The 23,092-nt window shown below is 39.2% G+C and overlaps 2 protein-coding genes across 2 annotated transcripts; both read right to left on the reverse strand.

Moving 5' to 3' along the window:
* Positions 1 to 3,552: 3,552 nt before the first annotated feature.
* Positions 3,553 to 5,505, reverse strand: LOC110695462. The gene has a single exon (XM_021872691.1). The coding sequence runs from the start codon at positions 5,503 to 5,505 to the stop codon at positions 3,553 to 3,555; it is 1,953 nt and encodes a 650-aa protein (XP_021728383.1).
* A 51-nt stretch (positions 5,506 to 5,556) lies between these two features.
* LOC110695463 lies at positions 5,557 to 7,640 on the reverse strand. Its single transcript, XM_021872692.1, has 4 exons — positions 6,993 to 7,640; positions 6,753 to 6,906; positions 6,313 to 6,650; positions 5,557 to 6,243 (listed from the first exon to the last, which is right to left on the reverse strand). The coding sequence occupies exons 1-4, from the start codon at positions 7,638 to 7,640 to the stop codon at positions 5,557 to 5,559; spliced, it is 1,827 nt and encodes a 608-aa protein (XP_021728384.1).
* Between the last annotated feature and the right edge of the window lie 15,452 nt (positions 7,641 to 23,092).

Here is a 23,092-nt window from a genome sequence, read left to right on the forward strand (position 1 = left end):
GTTAATAGTTAGATTCTTTCAAAGGCTATAGATAAACATTTACCTGTCTAGAGTATCATATATTATATAAAGGGAATGGCCAAGGTATTATGAGAACTGGACTTTCAGTATTTGCTTTGGATACCTAGCTTTGGAAAACATGGTAAGTACATTCTATGGGAGCTTTCTCAAGTCTATTATTCACATTTGTCTCTTAACTAAGTTTTTGCTTGCCTCTATTTAATTCATCAACTTCTCATATTGTTAGGCCGAAACTAATGCTATCATGAGATGGATACTGAGAATTGAAGAAGAACACAAAGATATGGCAGTATGCATTTGTATTTTATACTATTAGCGTTAACTTATATACATGTAGTGATTATATTACCTAATTATGTGTTTTTGTATGGTTTAGGAGATACCAGTTTTGTTTTTTTTACCATATCTTATTCAATTAGTGTGGAGCAGCTAAAATATTTCGCGGTTGTGATGGACCAGCATGGGATATTGTTATTAGAAGAACTAAGTCTGGAAATATGATCACTGGAATGTACGTTGAAGGGGGTTGGAAAGAGTTCATTTCAGATAATGATATCGAAGTTGGAGATACCTTGATGATGTATTATAAAGGTAGAAGAATATTTCATTCCAAAATTTTCTCATGTGATGGGCATGATAAAACCCATCTTGGTATACCAGTTACACAGACCATAATTACTCGAAGAAGGCTTCCATTGTCTGTTGTAGAACTGGAAAATCACTTGAGGCTAATGCAACAACAATGTCTTCAGCCATCATTTACATGTGTGTTTAATCAACGATCTATTTTCCAAGGAATTATTGTAAGTTTTGGAGTTACTAAACTGTATATAAGAATATATATTTTATGAACATGTGCTTACCATATTGTTATTAGCATATATTTAACTGCTGGTTATCTGTAATTTTTGTTTTTTAAGGTTGTTCCAGTGCCATTTGCTACAATGCATTTCTGGACAGCAGATCCTTCCACATCTGTTCTTCTGCGTCACAAAAGGGACCAGTGGTGTGTTGATTTACAGCTGGTTTGGAAAGAAGACAGCATCATATCATGTGTACTATGCAATGATGTAAATATGTTCTATGAACATGTGTCTGCTGTGGCTGGTTTAGGTGCCTTAGTTATTTATCGATCAGGTTTTCCTCTTCTATTTGAGGTGGTGCTCGGACCAGCATAGTTGTTCAGATAGAACTGCTTTCCAGTTCACATGTTTGACTACTGCATCATCAGCAATATGTGTTGTCTAAAATAGCTAGGTATGTGATAATAAAAGTGCTAGATATTCATTACAAGGTGTAGCAGTTTGGATAGCTAATGCCTGATATTTATGTTGGAAAGACAACTATGTGTTGCATTTGTATAATAATCCTGTTATGTAAAATAAGTATTTATGTATTAAGTTGGTCAGTCAGTATTAAAGTTGTAGGGTAATGCCTTTGAAACAGGCCACTGTGTAACTATTGTATTAAAAATATCTTTACACTAAGCTTCAGTTATGCTATGCTTCAAAGTACAGCTTAGTTGAAACTCTTTAAAGTACTGGTTTGAATAAGATTAATATTGAGTGATAAGAACTACATGGCATGTACATTTGCTTCCAGGTTAAACAATAACAGTAGGAATAGTGTCCTAACCTCATAGAATTTTTAAGGCTAATGGGCTCTGAACATGGTACCTAAAGGATTTTTAAGACTAATGTCATAGAATTTTTAAGACTAATCTCATAGAATTTTTAAGGAATGTAAAGCCACATAGTACCTAAAGTGATGATAAAATTGAATGGAATATAATGATAAACATGAATTCTACTTAACAGTCTAAGAATGGAATATAATGACAAAGTTGAATTATACTTAATGGTTAATACTTGTAAGCACTCAAACTACCATTTATGCTGTAACATGGTCCCCTGAGTTTTAATTTTGTGACATTTATCAGTAACCATGGTAGACTGACAGAAAAGGAAGTGAAAAAGAAAATGAGGGAAGCATTTATCTGCTTATCTAAACTTTTGTTTTCCCTAGCTTCAGAAGAGAGGAAAGGAGGTTATGTTGTGTTTTGTTTGTTTTTTATAAAACAATAGCTTAAAAAATGTAAGTATTTGATTTCAACATCCATGCAACCTACTGCTGAACTGAGATAATCTTTCTCCTAGGGTCAATAGCTTCACATTTCTCTCCTTCTTATGTTATGGCATTTCTCCTTATAAAGAGGTGCCTTTTCACAAGATTTAAAAAATTTCCGGAAAACAAACTATAATATCTTGTTCAAATTGAAGGTATTCAATAATGACTTACTTATAAGGAATATCCATAGGTTTGGTGCCAAGCTGTGGATGCTCTAGCAGACTTCAGTCATGTGGTCTAACGAGACTTTCGGCCATTTTCTTGCTGAAAGCAGTGATAAAAGAGTGTCATGCATAATAGAATCTATAACAGTTACTTACTGTCTGCTTTGTTTCACTTAAGTCGATTACTCTTTAAAAAGTATTCACAGCATTCCCTTGTTAATCTGATTTCTTTTTCCAATAGTATCTAGAATATTTCCCAAAGTCAATTTTTTTTATAAAAGCATCTGCTGCAAGTCAGTGATTCCATATCAAAGAATCTAAAGCAAATCTTGGCCTAGCTTAGGTCTCAGTTATATTCAACAACCTTATAATTTACACCCATTCTGATTTGGGATAAAGTAGAATGTGTTGTGGGTACTAATAGGCAGCGTATCAAGCATGAAGAATCACACATAAGTTTTAGCCCCAGATAAAATGTATTTACAGCTTGAGACCCACATGTTCATCTGCTGACATATTAACTGTAATTTGTATGATTTAAATGTGGTTCAACATTAGTTATGTCTTTACTGTGTTTTAGTGTAAATGCTATAACAATGAAAATTAAACTAATGGTCATTAATGAAAGTACTGAGCAATTAAGATAGCCTGTTCTAGGTGCTAAGTTATAGCATCTACCAGTAATCTAATTACGTAATCTAATGCTATGCACAATGCAACATCTAAATAAGTAGTCTGTACATGCTATTTATTGGCTAGAAGGTAAGCTTTCAATGTTGATTATATACCTTGGTAAGGTTATTACTAACCTGATCTGTTCACCTTCATACACCTGTGAATAATAAATAGAAAGACATCTGACAGTGGTATTACTTACTGAAAATCTAATGTATCCCATTAAATGCAAACTGTAATACATGTTGAAGTTCAAAAAGAAAAAGATAACATACTCTGAAGTTCTGCTCTAGTGCTCTGATGAAAGCAAGTATTTATGTCTCTTCTTCTGTGCTATCATGCACTATTCCATCCAATCTCAACACTTCAAAAGCAACAACATTCTTCACAGTGTTGAGTGGGTGTTATTCCAGAGGCTTAGCGTAAAAGACAGCAACATCTGTTGCTTTTTTAGCCCTTGACAAAGCAACATACAGCTGACCATGAGAAAAACATGGGCGTGGAAGATGTATAGACACCTAATTAAGAGTCTGACCCTGAGATTTTTTTATTGTCATTGCAAAACTTAACTTGATGGGGAATTGTTCCTCTCAAACTGAAAAGGATAATTCATAGAACCAGATGGTCTTAAATTGATCCTGTGGATGAAAACATGATTGCCTTTGTATTTTCCTGTAGCAATGACACATTGGATAACATTTGGGAAAAATCGTTTACAAGTAAGACGAGTACCATTGCATAAACCAGATGAAGGCAGAAGATTCCTTAGAAGGATAACTGGACAGTTTTCCTTCAGCACAAGCTCATGAGGGCTCATTCCTCCTGGGCACAAGCTATTCATGAACTCTGTAGGATATATATTACACGAATCATTCAGCATAATATCAAAGCTCTTGTATGTGACAGCTCTGCCCTTAAATCTTTCTATCATGAACGTATTAATCAAATCCACATCATCATTTAACGGTGTCAAGATTGCTCGATTAATAAAACTGTCAGCACACAGGTTACCGTGCACCATTTCAGGGAACGTTGCTTGTATCAAGTCAGAAACCAAATTATTTTCAGTTTCACAAAATTGGGCAACTTGGTCTGGCAACTGGACATAAGCTATTTCTGATTTTTGCAGCTCACCATTACCTAAGGCAAGCAAGAATTCAGAGTATGGTAAATCCTCCCGAGCTCTAATATTTTCTATCAACCTAAACTTTACGAATCTAGGCCATAAGTATGAAGTGACAATACTGGTTTCCACTGCTTCTTTCATTGATCTATGTGGAACTACAGGCAAAACCTGCCTAAAATCACCTCCAAACACAATAATTTTCCCTCCAAACATGATTTTATTATCACACACATCCTGCAAGAGTAAATCCAAGGATTCAATATTATGTTTCTTGGCCATCGAAGCCTCATCCCATATTATCAATGACGTTTCCCTAAGTAATGCTGCTAAACTTCCCTGTTTAGGAACAGCGCAAGCCAACGAAGCATCACTATCAAGTGGGATTTTAAACCTTGAATGAGCTGTACGTCCTGAAGGTATATTTGATGTAGCAATACCCGATGTTGCTGTAGGCAACACAATCTTGTTCATGAGTCGAACCTCTGCATACAATGCATTGTATAAAAATGTTTTCCCTATTCCTCCCGGACCATCTATAAAAAAAGCACCTGGCTTCCCTTCCATTACATACTGCATGATACATGAGAAGGCAGCATTTTGTTCATGGTTTAATCTAGAACAGCATGTTAGGCTTTCTGGGGGAATAGGGGCATCAAGAGCATCCACAATATCCTTTGTTCTTCTGATCTCAATGCCAACATGAGCGATTAAATGGTCCAACCCAAATGCCGACAGTGATTTCCCCATGGCTTCAAGGTATCCCTCAACAGAATGAACTGTTAACTGTTGAATTTTAGAAACGTTGTCAGCATATTTGAAACTGAAATCTTCAGACAGAAATGGGTAAAATTTCATCCATAATGCAGGCGGATCAGCTGTTTGACAGAAAATAAGTACTGTTGCAAACAAACGACGTAAGGCATCAGGCATTTGGACCTCTGACGCTTCACACAATATTAAGTTTGCAATATCATCATTTTCTATTAATCCTAACTTCAATGCCGCATCATGGAATGCTGGGTATACATGGCCATTCACAGTTCGAAGCCCCTCAAATAAACTTGGACTTCTGACATTTAGTAATAGCAACCGTAGGAAAAAATGTTCCCCTTCTGCAGGATACACAAATGCAAGACGCCCAACAGAAAATAGATTTAGCACCCTTTCTTTCCATTGCTTAGCACCTGCGTCCCATCTGTAATGTTCACAAAATTCACCATACAAGTGGCCTGTCCCACCTTCAGTAGCTGCATTGACTGTAAAGAATTCAATCAATTGAGTTCGAGAACGTTTAGAATTAGCAACAACATCATGTAGCCTTTCATGAGGATGTAGATGCACAGTTTGTTCATTAGGCAAATGAACTTGTAATGGAAGAACAGGAGGATGCATTTCAAATAGATCAAAACTAAATATTCTCCACGCTGCTTCACAAGGGGAAACCTATCTGCCTGACTGGAATTGATTAATTTCATCAACAGAGTTATTCTCACCTGGTACTACATTGAATGAAACCCTATCATGACCCTTGTACACGTATTTATATAGGTATTTCACTGCTTTAATTGTGGAACAAACCTCAACATTCAAGTGGCAATCAAACAGTGAAGAAAGATAAGGATTGTACGGGATAACCCACTGATTATCAAGGTATGTGTTACGTATCTTCACTTGCTCCCCAGTATCACGTCTTTGGTAGATGGGATAACCATCTTTATTATAAGTCGTCTCATTTGAAAACTGTTTAGGATATTTACTTTTACAAGACAATATACCACCTTTGTTACGCATGCAAGGGCATTCCGGATTTAACACACCACAAGGGCCATGCATCATATGTGCAAGCACAGTCCGCCTCAAATTGCTATTACTGACAGGTGGTATTTCAGCACACACATATTTATCATAATCAGCAGGACATTTCATCTTCCAGTCTGATTTCAAGATGATCAAGAAATGAGCATGTGGTAAACCTCGCTTTTGAAACTCAATAACATACACCAATGCAGCAACTTCACCAAAGATTTGCTTTCCCAATATTTCTTTCTTCAGCAATAAAAATTTGGCTCTGAAAATTCTGGCTACTAAATCAGGTCGATCTTGTGCTGTTTCACCCGGGGCTAACTCAGCCTTTATTTAAGGCCAATTAGCATTGCAGGTAATAGTAACAAATAAATCTGGTTTCCCATATCTCTGAACCAAAGCCATGGCATTTAGGTAACGTTTCTTCATATCTCGAGGTCCTCCTATAAATGTAGGAGGTAAGATTACTTTACGTCCTACATTATGAGCAACAGTCTCACCACAATCTAATGAATCTAAAATACCTTGATATAGTTCAGCCCGTGTACTTTGTTGATTATTCCGAAAGTAATCAAGCCAAGTGTTTTCAATTTTGACATACATGTCAACTATATATTGCTGGAAACATCTTCCAGCTCGCAACAACATGTTTTCAGGCCGAATTTGCAACTTGTAGGAAAAGTACTCTCGTGCAGAAATGAACTTGTCAGCTCTAGTGTTCTTTTTACTTGCTCCTGCATAACAAGGGCATCAACAGTTAGTCATAATATGGAAGATAGTTAGCAAACAGCAATGTATATTAGTCAGTTTAATGTAGCTGTGTTTGAAAAGTGTACTTTTATCTTCTTCATTCAATAAGTCCTCAGCACTATGCACAGCACATGACATGATTGGATCTGGCAATGGAGTAGTGTTTCTTACTCCACCATGAGACTGCTTTTGTAATCCTTGAGTCCAACCACATTCCCCACGAGGAAATAACAAAGGATACTGCAATGGATCATAACAACCATAGTTATGATAGATTCTATGAGATGTAGCAGATCTACCAGCTACTAAGATATGAGGACTTAAACTTTGGCTAGAAAAGCGTTGTCTGGCCATATGACTGCAACATCGTCTACAGCAGGGGCATTGTAAACACGCTGGTCTAGCACTGTACTCTGATTGAGCACAATTTTAGTATCCACAGTAATATGCCTTTCTCTGAGAGATTGAAAGAACACTACATATGGATTCTGCTCTGAAATTCGCATAAGAATATCAATCACTTTTCGCCTGACCTCTGGAAAGCATTTAAGCCTATTATTAGCCTCATTTTGTCCATCATAAAAATAAAGCTGTAAATACTTTGGGGTGCCTTTATCAGGCAATAAATTTGGAACAAAATGATACATCTGACCATGCATTTTAAATACATATATGCCCTTGTAAGTGCTTGCATCAAATTTCCCTCCTATAGAACTAAAGGCAAACAAATTATTATATAACCTAGCATAGGTTCTGAAGTGAACTGCGTCTTCATCGTTTGAAGTAAAGAGCCGCTGCAGTTCAGCAGGGTATTCATTTGCTGCTATCTTAACCTCTCCGCCACTGCAACAGAAATTCACAGTTTCAAAAGCAAACTTTTTTGCACCACATTTTAAATACTGCATAGGGGATGGCAACTTTAGAGGCTTTGTTGACAATGGTTGGCCAGACATAGCAGCAGGAATTACTGGCATCGATACAAATTCAATAGGTAGAAGTTAGTTTACATAGTTCACTTTAACAATAATATATAATTAATACCCATGTTAGAGAAAACTGCTCACAAACATACAGTGTAGCTTTGGGTTTGAAGTAGATTTCTTTTTCTTCGGTGCTGAACCACTATACACAAAGCCTAAATCAACACAATTTGCCTATTTTAACCAACCTGTGACACCAGTTACCTAAAACAAATACCTTTTTGGTTGTGATTGAGCCATATCATCTATGCTACGTTTTTTCTTGGTTGCATGTTCTCGAGGTATGTTTTGGATCCACGGTTATCACTGAATAAAAATCATAGTTTGTTAAGAACAACCAGACATAACAATCATGTTACTACACAGGATACTACAACTGTATATTATGCTGAAGTCACTGATAACTACCTTAATGATTCCGGGTGACCATCACCACCATACGCAAGAGGATCACAATGTAATTCAGTTCTGCACATTTAGGCAGACACATTACAGAAGCTAATAAATCTCACCCAAAACACACCTCAATCAACTGTCGTTTACCTATCTAAATGCACCTCTGGCGATCCACTCAACAGACGATTTCTCTTCGAAACTCATACACAAGAAGTTGTCCATTTTGTTCTTAGCTATTTGTATGAAGTTGATAAAATCAAATATTAACTTACAGCACTCCCAGGGTAAAGTAGGCTAAGTGAATATGCAACAACCATGTGTAAGCATTTACCTATGTACTGCTACGTGGGATGATCGTTGTTCAGCTCGATTAGCTCTGCTGCAACTCTTACTTGATAAATAAGGAATACCATATTGGCAGTCCACCATGTAGGTCTTCTTTTTTACCTGATTTTGTATGGCAGAATACATATGAACCCATTGTATAAATTAGAAAGCAATAATTCCCACAAATCAACCCCCCATTTTTTTGGGTTTTATTTAAAAAATTTTAAATTTTTTTGTTTGTTTGCTAAGATCCACATACAACAATAACAATACTAATATACTGAATTTCAATAAATGTACTACATGTCTGCTTTCTAACAGTAGTAATATACATTAGCATTAATAATTCAAACGTTATTCAACATGTAAAAGGTATGATCCAACTAATAATATTAGAAAACATAGACGATTTTCATTACTATTCTAGACCACAACATAATAAGCAATGCAAACCTTAAGCAGGTAATTTAAAGGATTGCTAATGGTATTAGAACTGCAAAGAGCATATGAAGAAAGTACTCTTCCATAGATATTTATTTACACTAACAGTAGCATTACAACAAAAGAGGTGGAAACCTTATAAATGCCACTCTAACTATACTGACATTACAACCAAAATAACCAGTTTCCATAGCCTAGAAGCACTTCCTTTACAGAAACTGAAACAGACACAAAAGCGGAATTTTTTGTTTACATTCTACATACTTAAAGAAAACAGAACACGTCAATCCCCTACAACTTCTACGCACTACCTAATTAGGCTCAGCATTTCCAAACAACTGGCCAAGTTCCAGCAAACCAGATGCTGCCTGATCTGAAGTGCCTACCCCCAATTCTTGTTTATGAGCTATCTGTAGTAGCTTCTTTCGCTTAGCAGGAGTAAAAGACACAGTGTTACTGTCAGGTACCTGTAAGTCCTCACCAATTTGAGACACATTTTCTTCCTAGACCACAGAGTTCACGGCAACAGGAAGCTGAGGAGTCTGCTCCAACCGTTCAAGATGTCCCTTTAAGATTAAATACTTCTCCCTTAGCAAGTAACACTCTCTACTTAGCTTTGTTGTAGCCCCATAGTTAGCATCAACTATCTCCAGATTGTATTTACAAGCTAAATAAAACACAGCCTTCTTTGCAACCCTCTGTTCAGCAACACTTGCCAAAGGGCAGAACTCACTAAAAATGCACTCCATCCCATTACTACTACGCGGACAATTAACCATAACCCATGAAATGAAGCCATGACCCTCCACCCAAGTTGTTTCTATAACTGTCACAGATGCTCCGGTCTTTCGCACAACAAGCACTAATACCTGTGCATAATCAATGGAAACATGAAAACCACTACCAACCAGGTTATGTCCAGAACTCTCCCCTACAACTTGCCTAGGGCTTTTGCCCTTTTCTTGCAATAACTCAGCACACTTATTCCTAAATAGCTTCATACATAATTCATAGAGTCTAATCTGATCATATGTAAAATCCGAAACCTTAATACCAAACATGTATATCAGCTTTTTTACAGCCTTCTGAGCTGCCCTCTCACGAGATTCCTGAGCCGTACTTGCATCACCACCAAAGAATGTCAAGCGTGCTCGATTGTTTGGTCGCACAACTTTCACCCAGACATTGTTCCTAGTAATATCTATGAACCCATAAACTGGTGCTGGGAACTGCAGCCAGGCAGTGATCTTTTGCAGAAGAGGTTCAAAGGGAATGGAAACTTTGTTAGATCGAGCAGCCATAACCTGTATTGGCAAGAACCACATTTAGATTGGAATCCCTTACACAAAGGCAAAAAGCTGGACATTCTCCCAAGAAAAATCGCACAGCTACAGATACCATAACAACCACTACAACCAAAATACATGGTTGAAGCAGACCCATCTCACCTAAAACTCAACTCTCTTTTTTCAAAAAGCAAGACAAATAGTAGAAACTATGTAAGAACAAACTACCAGCGACTAAACCATAAACATCTATGTTTTTTTTACCTTAAACCTCATATCTCCTCATCCCACCAACACAAAGGCCCACCCTCATGTACTTCAAACTTCTAAACTAATACCGAGACAAAAAAGAGCCCCACCACTGTCATCCCAAAAGATAGTAGAATGAAACAAATAGAATCTGAGCAACCATATTACCTGCCTACTGACTCCCCTAAATACTAACCACCACATATTCAACAAATAAAGCAATTATTCTGAAACAGGAAAGCATATGTAAAATGTGCAAACCCAAAGCGAGGCACGTAAAAAGGAATTACAAAACTACGTACCATTAAATAGCACAACCCTTGAAAGCAGCTTCCAGCCAACAATACCAACAAACACCCCAATGCTTGCAAGACACCTGAAATTCCCACATCACGAGTAATGAATATACCCATATAAAGAAAAAAAAATGATGCAGTTGTATATTAATATACGATAAAACCCAAAAAAAACACAAATTGCAAACGATTAATCTATGTAAAAAACAAAATAACATACATTGTAAGCAATTAAATCGACTAATAATACAGAACTAACCAATAGGTGTTCGTGCAAGATCCTAAAGATTGTGGCAATTGTATCTCAAAACACCATGCAACCCAAATAACAACAAGAAGAACAGGAATGCACTTACACAGAGAAGATCGCACACACCCATACGAATAAATGAGCATGTCTCTATATATACTATCTTAGGAATAAGTAATTTGTTTGAAACCTAGGAACACCGACTTAAGGACCCAAACAGTGGAAAACACTGTAGAGTAAAACAGCTCAAACATCAGTCACCTACTCCCATTAACAAACTACATTAGCAAACAAGATTACTAAACAAATGAATTTCAAATTCACAAATAACAGGACTTCCACACTAATTAATAGGTAATCAACGAAATTAAGTAAGCAATTTTGCTGATGTCATCTTTCTTTATCTCTGAATAAATAATTATGATATGGATTATCACCCATCAATCCAAACTCATGTGTAGGTGGCAGTAAGTACTTCATTTCCACAGAAATCCACCACAGCATGCAAAAAGGAAATCCACCTGTGCAAGTAAATCCAGTCAAAGCAAGCAAGGGCAAAACTGGAAATGTATTAATTTTGGGGGCAAAGGGGTAATAGCACCAGTTTTTACTATTCATAAGGGGGTACTGTTACTAAGCTACAGTGAATTTGAGTTGAACTTTTATATGGTTTATAGATTTATAGATTCCTTTAATAGCGTGCAAATTTGTTTGCTATGATTGTTTAAAAGTTAAGGCTAAGCTGGTGGTCTAAGCTTGCGGAAGCAGTGGATTCGTACTATGATTTGCCGTATCTTGGTTAGGTGATTGATTAAGCACAAGTCACACCTTTTCCATTTATATCATTTACATATATAAATGGACTATATACTATATAGCACTTCATATGAACTTGAAAACTATGATGCTGATTTATTGTGGCCTGATGGTAGTGATTTATTAATTGTGCATCACTCATTTTATTTTTTAATTATTTGGTTTATTTTCAATTATATTGTTTCATTTTTTTTTTGTCAGATTTGCATATGTTACACAGAAATCTCACTCGAAAATAGTAATGCAGTACCCAAGCTACATATTGATGTAATTATATTTAAAATAATTTTCAGTAAAGTCAAATAATTTTAATTTTTTTTTATCGTTTTATTTACTTTTTTGTTTATTTAGATTGTATATCATGAATTCTATTTAGTGCAATGCTATTTTGTTTGGTCTTGAACTCTAGAATTTACTTTACAAATTTTTCGCAATTTGAATTCAACATAAAAATACAAATTTCAAATGGTTTCAAATTTCAAATGTGAATCGTAGTACATATGAAAAGCAATTTTTTCCTATAAAAAAAAAGCAATTTTTTGTATTATTTTTTTTTCTTTCAAAAATTCAACAAAGAGACCAGTTATCTAAAGTAACAGATTTCACTGATACCACTAAAGAGACCCCCTATCTCAGATCATAGGTCTGTTTACCTTCTAAAATATCAATTTCATACCTTACCTAATAGACCCTTTATCTCTAACAACGGGTCTCGTTGTTCTACTAAACAAACCCCTTTCTAATGAGGGGTCTCTCTAAATGAGGTCTCTTATGCATATTTTAACGGGTCTTTTGCCCTTTTTTGTAGTAGTCTTAGTAATTAGTAGTTGTTTTGCCCTAATTTCTCGATTTACTTTTGATCTTGATCGTGTTCTTCAATTTTTGCGGAATTGTAATCTTTACATTGTAAAATGTAGTTTTGCTAGAAAAATGCTGATTTTTGACTTGTAATTGATCGATTTTAACCTAATTTTACGGATATGAGATTTTATTGATAGATATATTTTGCAAAAAATTGGGTTTGGTGTCGTTTTAATATAAATGTTGGAATGCGATTTCTGGATTCAGTTCGTCGTTCTTATTAATCGACAAGGGAAAGTGAGGTTGACGAAATGGTATTCACCTTATGTTCAGAAGGAACGAACAAAGGTGCAATTTCAATAATTTTGCTGGTTATACTTATATTTTTGCATAATTTAGTTTCATATGTTTGTTTATTTGACGAGAAATTGCAAATTTTTTGAAGATTGTTTGCGAACTGAGTGGATTGGTTCTCTCTCGGGGTCTAAAGCTCTGTAACATTGTAGATTGGAAAGGTTTAAAGGCTGTTTACAGAAGGTATTGTTTATGTTTAGATTTGGCCTTGTATTCATTGACATGATCATGCTATGTGCTGTACTATTCAGTATTTTCTGCTAAATTCGGGTTTAGTTTTGATCTAGTTATGATGTTTTTTATGCTGAGATCTTTTAAATGTAACTTCACCTGGTGAGATTCATTTGCAGTATTACCAAAATTAATTGATTAGTCATGTTTGGCAGATATTACTTCATCGAAATGGTGTTCACCCCATCGTTTGTTGACCTAATCTGAAACGGGTTTGTTGGAATCAAATATGATGGTATTTTTCAAACTTTCGTACTTTTCCTCGGTTTCTTTGCCTTTGGGTTGTTTGCTTAGTGTGGTTGGTAACTTGAGATTAAATTGTTTAATGCTTTCATAAAGGACATGATAGTTAGCTAGTAGTTTTCTTGGAGTTGTATTTACTTGCATGTGATGTTAAATGTTTGTGGTGTTGTCAAAATTTGTTTCTTTCACTGTTGAAATTCAGGGTCTAAGAACTATAGTACTATAATTTTTGTTGCATGTGATGTTTATGCATGTGGTCTTGTGCAATGTTGTTTCACTAGTAAAATTGAGTGTTGGGAGATTTCTATTAGTTGTCATGTTTCTTTGTGAATATTGCCAACTGAGAGATTTTTTCGGACACTTGAAGTATATGCCGGGGACTAGTGATGATTTTATCTTTGTGGTTGAATTGAGTTTGCATGAGTATATTTCAGCATAGGCTCATTATCTCTTGCCATTGCTCAACAGCAAATCCACTAGCAATCCACTTTGTAGGAATCTGATTTTGCAGTTAGTTGAAAGGTTTGAAATAGTTGCATATTTTTGATACAGTAAATCATTTGTGTTTAATGTATCGTACGTTTGTAATATAATGTGCTTGATTGCAGAATTTTGGCTTCCCCCAAAGGCCCATTCCATCTTGGTTAACGGAGCTGTTAGGAAAGGAGAACGTCTAATCCCTCTAACTGAGTTTGAGAGCCTTGTGCGGGCCACTTTCCCTGTGTCATCCGCCAGAGTAAAGGTTTGTAATTCATAGAGATTAATATTCATGACCTTTTATTGAATATGTATCTAATAGTTGTATGGGGATTCTTTGCAGGCAACTGAAAGATTTGAGGCTGTCTATCCTGTCCTGAAAGAAGTTGCTCTTGCTGGTGCGCCTGGAAGCAAAGCAATGAAACAAGTTTCACAGCAGATAATTGGATTTGCAATTTTAGCAGCCGGAGAAGGTAATTGTTTTCATGCTTTTTTAGCCTGAGCTAGCTATAGAAGCATTCAATTCTTTGACAGGTTATATTGGCATTCCATCTTTTATGGCTTACTTGATTTTCGTGCTCATTTTTGCAGGACAAAGTATGCCTGGATAATGTGGAGGCAAGTGTTGCCGTTCTCAAAAAGCTTTCTGAGGAAAGAAGGGAACAACATCTGAACAAGTCATCTCTTGAAACTGTAAAGCAGACTCTGAATAGTTTCCAGCAAATGGTAGATTCCATGATCCTCACTCAACCTTTTATTTGATTCAACCACACCTGGAGCCATAGAATGAAGGATAAAATACAATAAAAAAATAAAGATTGATAGAGAGAATCAACTTTTGCTAATTCTGTTCTTGAAAAAGCAGGCCATAATATGATTGTATGTGACTTTGTATAATTCCTTGGCTCATAACAGTGATATCTACAAGAATTAAGTATGTAGTATGCTGAATTACTTTGACTTAGGTAGTAGTTAAAACTTTTTTTTATTGAAATTAAAGCTAATGGGTGAGATATACTGTCATTTTTTTTTAAAGTACGGTGTTTTTTTTTATTTTTTATTTTTATTTTTAAAATCAGTATGTTGCTAGAATCTCAATAAATGCGATCCCTTTGGTGATTTTAGGCTCACACTATCGTGATTGTCTTTATCTGAGAAAATGGGGTGCTTTATTAAGCCGAGGTTTCCTGATTTTTGGAAAAGGTTATAATGGGATTGCCTCTCACATGTGAGAATTTCTCTTGTAGGGATGGCCTCATAAGAAACCGGACATTAATGTCTCTACACCTGTTTCTCTTTTGAATTCTTGGGGTGTTATAAATGATTGTGATATCTTTTTTTTTTTTGGTTTCTTTTCTCTTTTAGATTTTGAAATTATGAAATTATGATTTGCAGATTAGCACATACATTCTTATCATCAGAAACTAACTGCATTCTTGTATCTGAAGGTTATGAAGATTTAAAAAGCAAGAAAGGTGAGGTAAAGTTGAGAGAAAATGTGTTTTAAAGACACAAGAGTAAGTAGTGCTAAGTACCTACTTGGGTTAACGCAAGTACACAACAGACAACAATTAGCAGATAATTAAGCATCAGCCCATATGTCTTAAGTAATTACTGAAGGGATAAATCTACGTGACACTGGTTATGGTTGTAGTTGTAGTTGGAGCTGCGATTACTTCTCTTGGATGCTGCTTTTGTTTAGATGACGCTGCTTCTCTTTATTTACTTTTTTTTTTTATTTTTTTACAATATTATTGAGATGTAAAATTTGATTTAGTGTTTGATAATATGTAAAATTGGATATGGTGTTTGATAATATCTAAAATTGGATTTGATATATGTTATTATAGTTATTTTATAAATGGTGAATAGATAAAAAATAGGGGTATTTGTAACTGGCACCTTTCATGTGCCTGTTACAAATATCCCTAAAATTTTTCCTTTTTAAGATATTATTTGTAATGGGCAGCATAAATGCCTGTTACAAATAAATACTTATTTGTGACGGACAGGTGAAATGTCTGTTACAAATAAGTGGTTATTCGTAACGGGCATTGTACTTGTCCGTTACAAATAAGGGGTTATTTGTAGTGGGCGCTGCCCGTTACGAATAACTTTGCCTATCCGTAACGGTGGCATACGTTACACCTGTTGCCCGTTACGGATAGGCTATTTTTGCCCATTACGGATATCCTTTTTTCCACTAGTGAAAGTATTTAGGTAATTTAGGCACAGAGGCTAAGTACTTCATACTTTGAAATGATGAGTGATTTTGATATGATAAGGCATGCTTTAACGTTATGCTAAGACTTCACGACAAAGGGTTCCTAAAGGTAGGATATTTAGTCACGTATCTGTGATATGTGTGAAGGTGATTGATTAGGGGATTTTTCCCCACCAATCACCATCTGACAAGTGGACCCATCAGGTTCCGCCATGTGTCCGTCACATGGGCCAATAGGAGCCTGCCACGTGTCAAGCAATGATCCGTCCACTATGGACCAATTACGACACGACACGTGTCCTTCCCATGACACCTGGGATAACCGGTCACCTAGGCCCAACATCCGAGGGAAGCCCAATCAGCCCAAGGTTAACCTAAACCTAGATTGACACGTTTCCCGAGGTTATAAATACCTCCCTTAATCCTCATTAAGGGGGAGAACGCTAAAAACGCAGATTACACACATTAAACACTCTCACCTAGAGAGACCCAATCACTTTAATTTCCGCATTAATTACTCCTTAATCAAGTACTAACTTGACCGTCGGAGGCGGATCTCCAATCATCCGGAGCATCCGTTTGTTTTGCAGGTACAGGCGTCCGGTTCCAGTCTCGGAATTGTAACTCTCCCGCAGGGCATCAGAAAACCCCGAAACATTTGGCGCCGTCTGTGGGGAGAGTACTTCTGAGATGGCATCCACGTCTGTACCGACTCCTGAAGAGAGGCGTCCCCTAGACGACCCTCAAGTTCAGTCGGACTACGATACTGAGAATGAATTTGAAGTTGAAGCTCACACAGCTTCAGACGGGACCCTAAGGGCCCGACGTACCCGTCATACCGAAAGGAGGGAACGGGAACATCTTCAAACTGGAAGTGAGCCAGCAGGCGCACCGCCTGTTCGGCAGCAGCCGACTGATGGGTCTGCTCCCATCACAAGGAACGAACTCATGACCTTCATGAGGGACTTCAAGGGAGAAATTCAAGAGTTGATCAACAAGAAGCCGCCTGCTCTGGACAAGGAGCAGTCGGCTAAGAAACTCTCCACTTCACTGAAGAGGAAACCAGTTCAAGGGCGAGAGGCGACCCCTCATCCTAAATCTAGGAAGTGGGAGCCACCTGCCCTTGATTTCACAAAATACCGTTTCCCTACTCCAGGAAATAGGAAACCTGTTCGTCATATTCAGGCGGACGGGTCGAGGAAAACATACACAGACGCTCGGCTACTGCTAGAGCAGAAGAAGAGTGACCGATTGTCAGAGTCGGCCTCTACTTCAAACTTCCAAGACAGTCTACGAAATACCTCAATAAGGCATACTCAGTCGTATCATGAGGGTCAGTCAGGCGGCACCTCCCGTCAGTCTGGCTTTCATAGCGACCAGGTGGTACCACACTTACCGTTTGTACCGCAACAACATTATTTTTTTACAGCCACCTCCGTTTGGTGGACATACATCAAAAAATGTCCAACCTATGGACTGGCAGCTACGGTTGCTTAGACTTGGTGAACAGCCGTCGGCCTTCTCCAAGGAAATTACTGAAGCCGCTCAGCCGGCCAAAGTGAAAAATGTATTAGTAGGCGCCTATGACGGCACTACTAACCCAGAAGACCATCTGATGGCATTCACCAACCTGATGTATCTTCAAGGGTTGGATGATCCCACTTGGTGCAAGTGTTTCCCAGCGACTCTCAAAGGAATCGCACAACAATGGTTCGGAAACCTGCCGACTGGTTGTGTAAATAACTTCAAGACGCTTGCTTACTTATTCACCTCCAACTTCTCCATGAACATCCCTGCGAAGAAGACGACCCTTGATTTAGGAACAATTCAGCAGGGCGAGAAGGAGGGGCTTCGTTCTTACATCAGGCGGTTTAACCTGATGAGAATACAGATTCAAGGGTTACCGGATGAAGTAGCCTATACTGACTTTTTCAGAGGTCTCAAAGACGGGTCGACCTTCAAATTTGATTTGGTCCGAAAGAGGGTGGCGACTCTTCAAGAGGCCTTGATTGAAGCGGAAGCTTATATACAGGCGACTGATCTTTGTAGTACGGTAAAACAGTCAGAAGGGAGAAGGTCCGACAAAAGAGAAGGACGACAGAAACAATCGTCAAACAAAGACAAGAAGAGAAAAGAGGTCCGGGCGGCTGATTCCTCTAAACAGCCGGCCCAGAAAAAGAAAAAAGAATTCAAACCATACTCCCCAAAGTATGCGTTTAACAAGGATAGCCAGTTTATCCTAAAGGAAATCAAGGGACGGATCTCAATTGAGAAGCCGGTCCCCATGAAGGGTTCTGCAAACAACCGGAACCAAGATAAATTCTGTGCTTATCATGAAGATGTTGGTCATCACACCAATGAATGCATCAGTCTCATGCGGTATCTGGACCGCCTGGCTGAGCAAGGTGATCTTGACACTTATGTCAAGAAATCTACGGGGAACACTTCCTCAAAAAAGCAGTTGACCAAAAAGAATCAAAAGGCCGACAGCTCCGATACAGATGATGCAGTCGTCTACACCATTGCAGGCGGCTTCTCAGGAGGCGGCCCCACTATTTGGGGCAACAAAGACAATATCAGACGGTTAGATGTAAATTCCGTTCACCAAGAACGTCCCTCCAAATATCCATTTCCTGAGATTGTCATCACTGAAGAAGATCTAGGAGGGGTAAGAGGGCCGCATGACGACCCTATCGTTATTGAATGTAAAGTGGCCAACCAGAGAGTTGGCCGAATCCTCATAGATACCGGAATCTCCTCAGATCTCATCAGTAGCAAATGTCTGTCGAAACTAAAATATCAGACTGATTGCATACATCCGGCATCCCACCCTTTAGTAGGGTTGGGAGGAGGAGTCGTCCACCCAGTGGGACGAGTGGATTTACCCATCCGCCTGGGCGAAAAAGGGGAAGGACGACACATGGTAGTCTGGTTCCTGGTAGTAAAAGAACTCTCGGCCTACAACATGATTCTGGGACGACCAACCCTGAATAATTCCAAGGCTGTTATAATCCCATCTCTTATGTTGCTCAAGTTTGAGAGGGATAATGGAACAGTCGGGTCCCTAAGGGGAGATCAGAGGATGGCCCGAGAGTGCTATCTCTCGGATGTCAAGCCCACTGTTATGGCCACTGGGTCGAGTGGTGGAAAAATAGACCTTGACAATGTCAAGGAGAGTGCGCCTGTTCAAGAAGCAGGCGGCAAGAAGAGAAAGGCATCCAAGACAGGGGCCGCAAGAAAAGACAGAAAATAGCAATCATTGGCAGAGGAGCGGTCGGATGAATTCCGCCCTCAGCCGGCTGGTGAGCATACGGACTTGATATTAGACGATTCACGTCCTGAGCGAACAGTCAAAGTTGGGACGACTGCTTTGCGAGTCCTGGGTGACGACTTTCACAAACTATTGAAAGAATACAAGGACATCTTTGCATTCGAAGTCCATGAAATGCCAGGCATTAGTCCTGATCTACCGGTACATAAACTGGCCGTGGATCCGAAAAAGAAGCCGGTACGGCAGAAGAAGCGGAACCATGGCGAAGAAAGAAGTTAGGCGGCAGCCGCCGAAGTTAAAAAATTACTTGATGCAGGGTTCATTCGGAAATGTTACTTCCCAGACTGGGTTGCAAATGTGGTGCTTGTTAAAAAGCCGAAAGGCACCTGGCGAATGTGTGTAGACTACACAGACTTAAACAAGGCGTGCCCTAAAGACAGTTACCCTCTGCCTAAAATTGATAACCTGGCCGACTCAACAGCCGGCCATGCTTTGATGAGCTTTATGGACGCCTACTTTGGTTTCCATCAAATTCCTTTATGGAAGAAAGATCAGGAGAAGACGACCTTCGTCACTGATCAGGGGTTATACTGTTACACGGTCATGCCGTTTGGTCTTAAGAATGCCCCGGCCACTTTCCAGCGAATGATAAACACTGTGTTCTTTGATCAAATTGGGAGAAATGTCGAGGCATATATTGATGATATGATTGTCAAGTCTAAACTTCAGAAATGTCGGACCTCCGAGAAACTTTCGCCACACTCAGGCGACACCATGTAATGCTCAATCCCAAGAAATGTGTCTTTGGAGTTGAGTCTGGGAAATTTCTCGGATTCCTTATCAATCAGAGAGGAATAGAGGCGAACCCTGAGAAGGTGCAGGCGGTCATTGACATGCAGTCGCCTCGTACCATCCGAGAGGTTCAGAAGTTAACAGGTTGTCTGGCGGCCTTGGGAAGATTTCTAAGCCGATCAGGCGAAAAATGCCTATACTTTTTCCAGGCAATTAAGAAAAAGGCAAGGTTTGAATGGGGGCCGGATGCTGAGGCGGCCTTCCAGAAATTGAAAGTTCACTTGCATTCCTTGCCGAGGCTGGTCAGCCCTTTGCCCAAAGAAGTACTCTACATGTACCTGGCCGTCTCTGATCATGCGTTAAGCGCTGTTCTCCTTGCTGAAAGAGACGGTTGTCAGCTCCCGGTCTACTTTGTCAGTCATGTACTGAAAAATGCCGAGTTGAGGTATCCCTTAGGGGAGAAATTTGGTCTTGCACTCTTCATGGCTGTTAAAAAATTGAAGCCCTACTTTTTGGCACATGCAGTCGTCGTGTATACAGACCAACCTATCAAGCGGCCACTGACCATCATGGAGTCGTCAGGCCGAATGATCAAATGGGCCATAGAAATACAGAGCCTCGAAGTTACTTTCGAGCCTAGAAAAGCAGTGAAGGGGCAAGCCTTTGCTGACTTTATTGTTGAGATGACTCGTCCTCCTGACTCTCAAGTTACAGACCAAGTCTGGAAGGTATATGTGGACGGAAGCTCTACTTCAAATGGTTGTGGAGCAGGCGTCATATGGCAGTCGCCAGAGGGCGACAGGTACGAGTATGCTTTACGCTTCAGTTTTCAGGCCTCAAACAATGAGGCAGAATATGAAGCTTTACTAGCCGGAATCCGCATGTGCAAGATGGCAGGAGCAAGAAAAATAGACGCCTGTTCCGATTCACAATTGATAGTGAGTCAGTACAATGGCGAATACGAAGCAACCCATCCGGCCATGATCAAGTATTTACAGGCGGTCTGACAAGCAGTCGGCTCCCTTGAGGATTTCCATCTGACCCAAGTGCCGAGATCAGAAAACAACCAGACGGATGCACTTTCAAAATTAGCATCATCCGCCTCCTGTGATACTCCTCGAACTGTTTTTTTGGAAGTAATGGAGAGGAGAAGCATTGAGGAAGAACCTATTGGAATCTTAGACAGAAGCTCAACCTGGATGGATCCAATCAGGGCATATCTGGCAAATGGTACCCTGCCGGATGATCATCAACAGGCGGCAGCACTGAAAAAACGAGCAACCACTTTTGAAATAATAAAGGGAGAACTTCACAAAAGGGGGTACCTTCAACCCTTCTTAAAGTGTGTTACTCCAGAAAAGGGGCGAGAGATACTGGACGATCTTCACTCTGGTTACTGTGCTTCCCATATAGGCGGTAGGACGCTTGCTCAACGGGCAAGGCGGCAGGGCTACTTTTGGCCTACTTTAGAAGCAGATGCGATGGTGATGGTGAAAAAATGTGACAAGTGCCAAAGGTTTGGCAAACTAATTCACCGTCCGGCTACTGACCTCACTACCATTCATAGCCCACTACCGTTTGCTAAGTGGGGCATGGATATTCTGGGTCCATATACGCCTGCTATAGGCGGAAGGAGGTACATACTTGTTGCCGTCGACTACTTCACTAAATGGGTAGAGGCGGAGGCTGTAAAGGGAATCAAGACGAAGGATGTAATTTCATTCATTTGGAAAAATGTCATCACTCGATTCGGGGTTCCCATGTCTATGGTTTTTGATAATGGTCCCCAATTTGAGACGTCTGTTCTCAAAAGCTGGTTGGGTGACCAAGGAATTGCACACTACTTTGCATCTGTCGGCCGTCCACAAGCAAACGGCCAGGTTGAAGCCTTTAATAAAATCATCTCAGACGGTCTCAAAAAAAAGATTGAACGAGCAGGCGGCCTATGGGCGGATGAATTACAACATGTTCTCTGGGCCATTAGGACGACTGAAAAAGGGGCGACTGGAGAAACTCCATTCCTCCTAACTTATGGTGCGGAAGCTGTTCTTCCAATAGAACACTACGAGCCGACTCTTCGAGTAATGCTATATGACGAAGAGGCAAACTGGGAAGCCATGCGCCTGGCATTAGACTCACTTCCTGAAAGGAGGGGCAATGCTGTCTTGCGCCATGAAATTTACCGCCTGAGAATGACTAGATCATACAACAAAAAAGTACACAGGCGTCCACTCAAAGTGGGGGACTTTGTACTTAGAAAAATGGAAGCAGTTGGTAGGGCTAATGAGTCTGGCAAACTAACTCCCAACTGGGAAGGACCCTACCGAATCTGTGAAGAGGTCAGGGACGGTACCTACCGTCTGGGAACACCAGACGGACAACCGTTGCCTCGAACTTGGAATGTAGATAATCTTAAGAAATATTTCTTTTGAATGATGTAAATAGTCAAGGGCTACTTAATAAAAGTTTGCATACTTAATATTCAATTTTGTACTAAGAGAGGCACGCCTACTAACAAACAGTCGGCTACTCTCCATGTTTAATTTTTATTCTTAATTAAGAGGGGCAGACCGCCTATACATTTACAGTCGGCTACTCTCCATTGAGTATTTTACTCTATCTTCAGAGGGGCATGCCGTCTGTACCTTTACTGTCGGCTACTCTCCATTGAGTATTTTACTCTATCTTCAGAGGGGCATGCCGCCTGTACCTTTACAGTCGGCTACTCTCCATTGAGTATTTTACTCTATCTTCAGAGGGGCATGCCGTCTGTACCTTTACAGTCGGCTACTCTCCATTGAGTATTTTACTCTATCTTCAGAGGGGCATGCCGCCTGTACCTTTACAGTCGGCTACTCTCCATTGAATATTTTACTCTATCACCATAGGGGCATACCGTCTGGACATATAGTCGACTACTCTCCATAAAAGAGGGCCGACTGGTTCCAAACACACAGCCTCCCCCCTTATACTTAACTAAAAATGATCAGGG

Source organism: Chenopodium quinoa, unplaced genomic scaffold (genome assembly GCF_001683475.1).
Source record: "Chenopodium quinoa cultivar QQ74 unplaced genomic scaffold, ASM168347v1, whole genome shotgun sequence".
NCBI classification, from domain to species: domain Eukaryota; kingdom Viridiplantae; phylum Streptophyta; class Magnoliopsida; order Caryophyllales; family Amaranthaceae; genus Chenopodium; species Chenopodium quinoa.

Coding starts and splice junctions, on each gene's coding strand:
- LOC110695462 (XM_021872691.1), bottom strand. CDS start 5,505: ATGCATCCTCCTGTTCTTCCATTACAAGTTCATTTGCCTAATGAACAA.
- LOC110695463 (XM_021872692.1), bottom strand. CDS start 7,640: ATGCCAGTAATTCCTGCTGCTATGTCTGGCCAACCATTGTCAACAAAG. Junction 6,651..6,752: donor ATTGAATGAAGAAGATAAAA/GTACACTTTTCA, acceptor CTTGTTATGCAG/GAGCAAGTAAAAAGAACACT. Junction 6,244..6,312: donor ACCTAAATGCCATGGCTTTG/GTTCAGAGATAT, acceptor CCTTAAATAAAG/GCTGAGTTAGCCCCGGGTGA.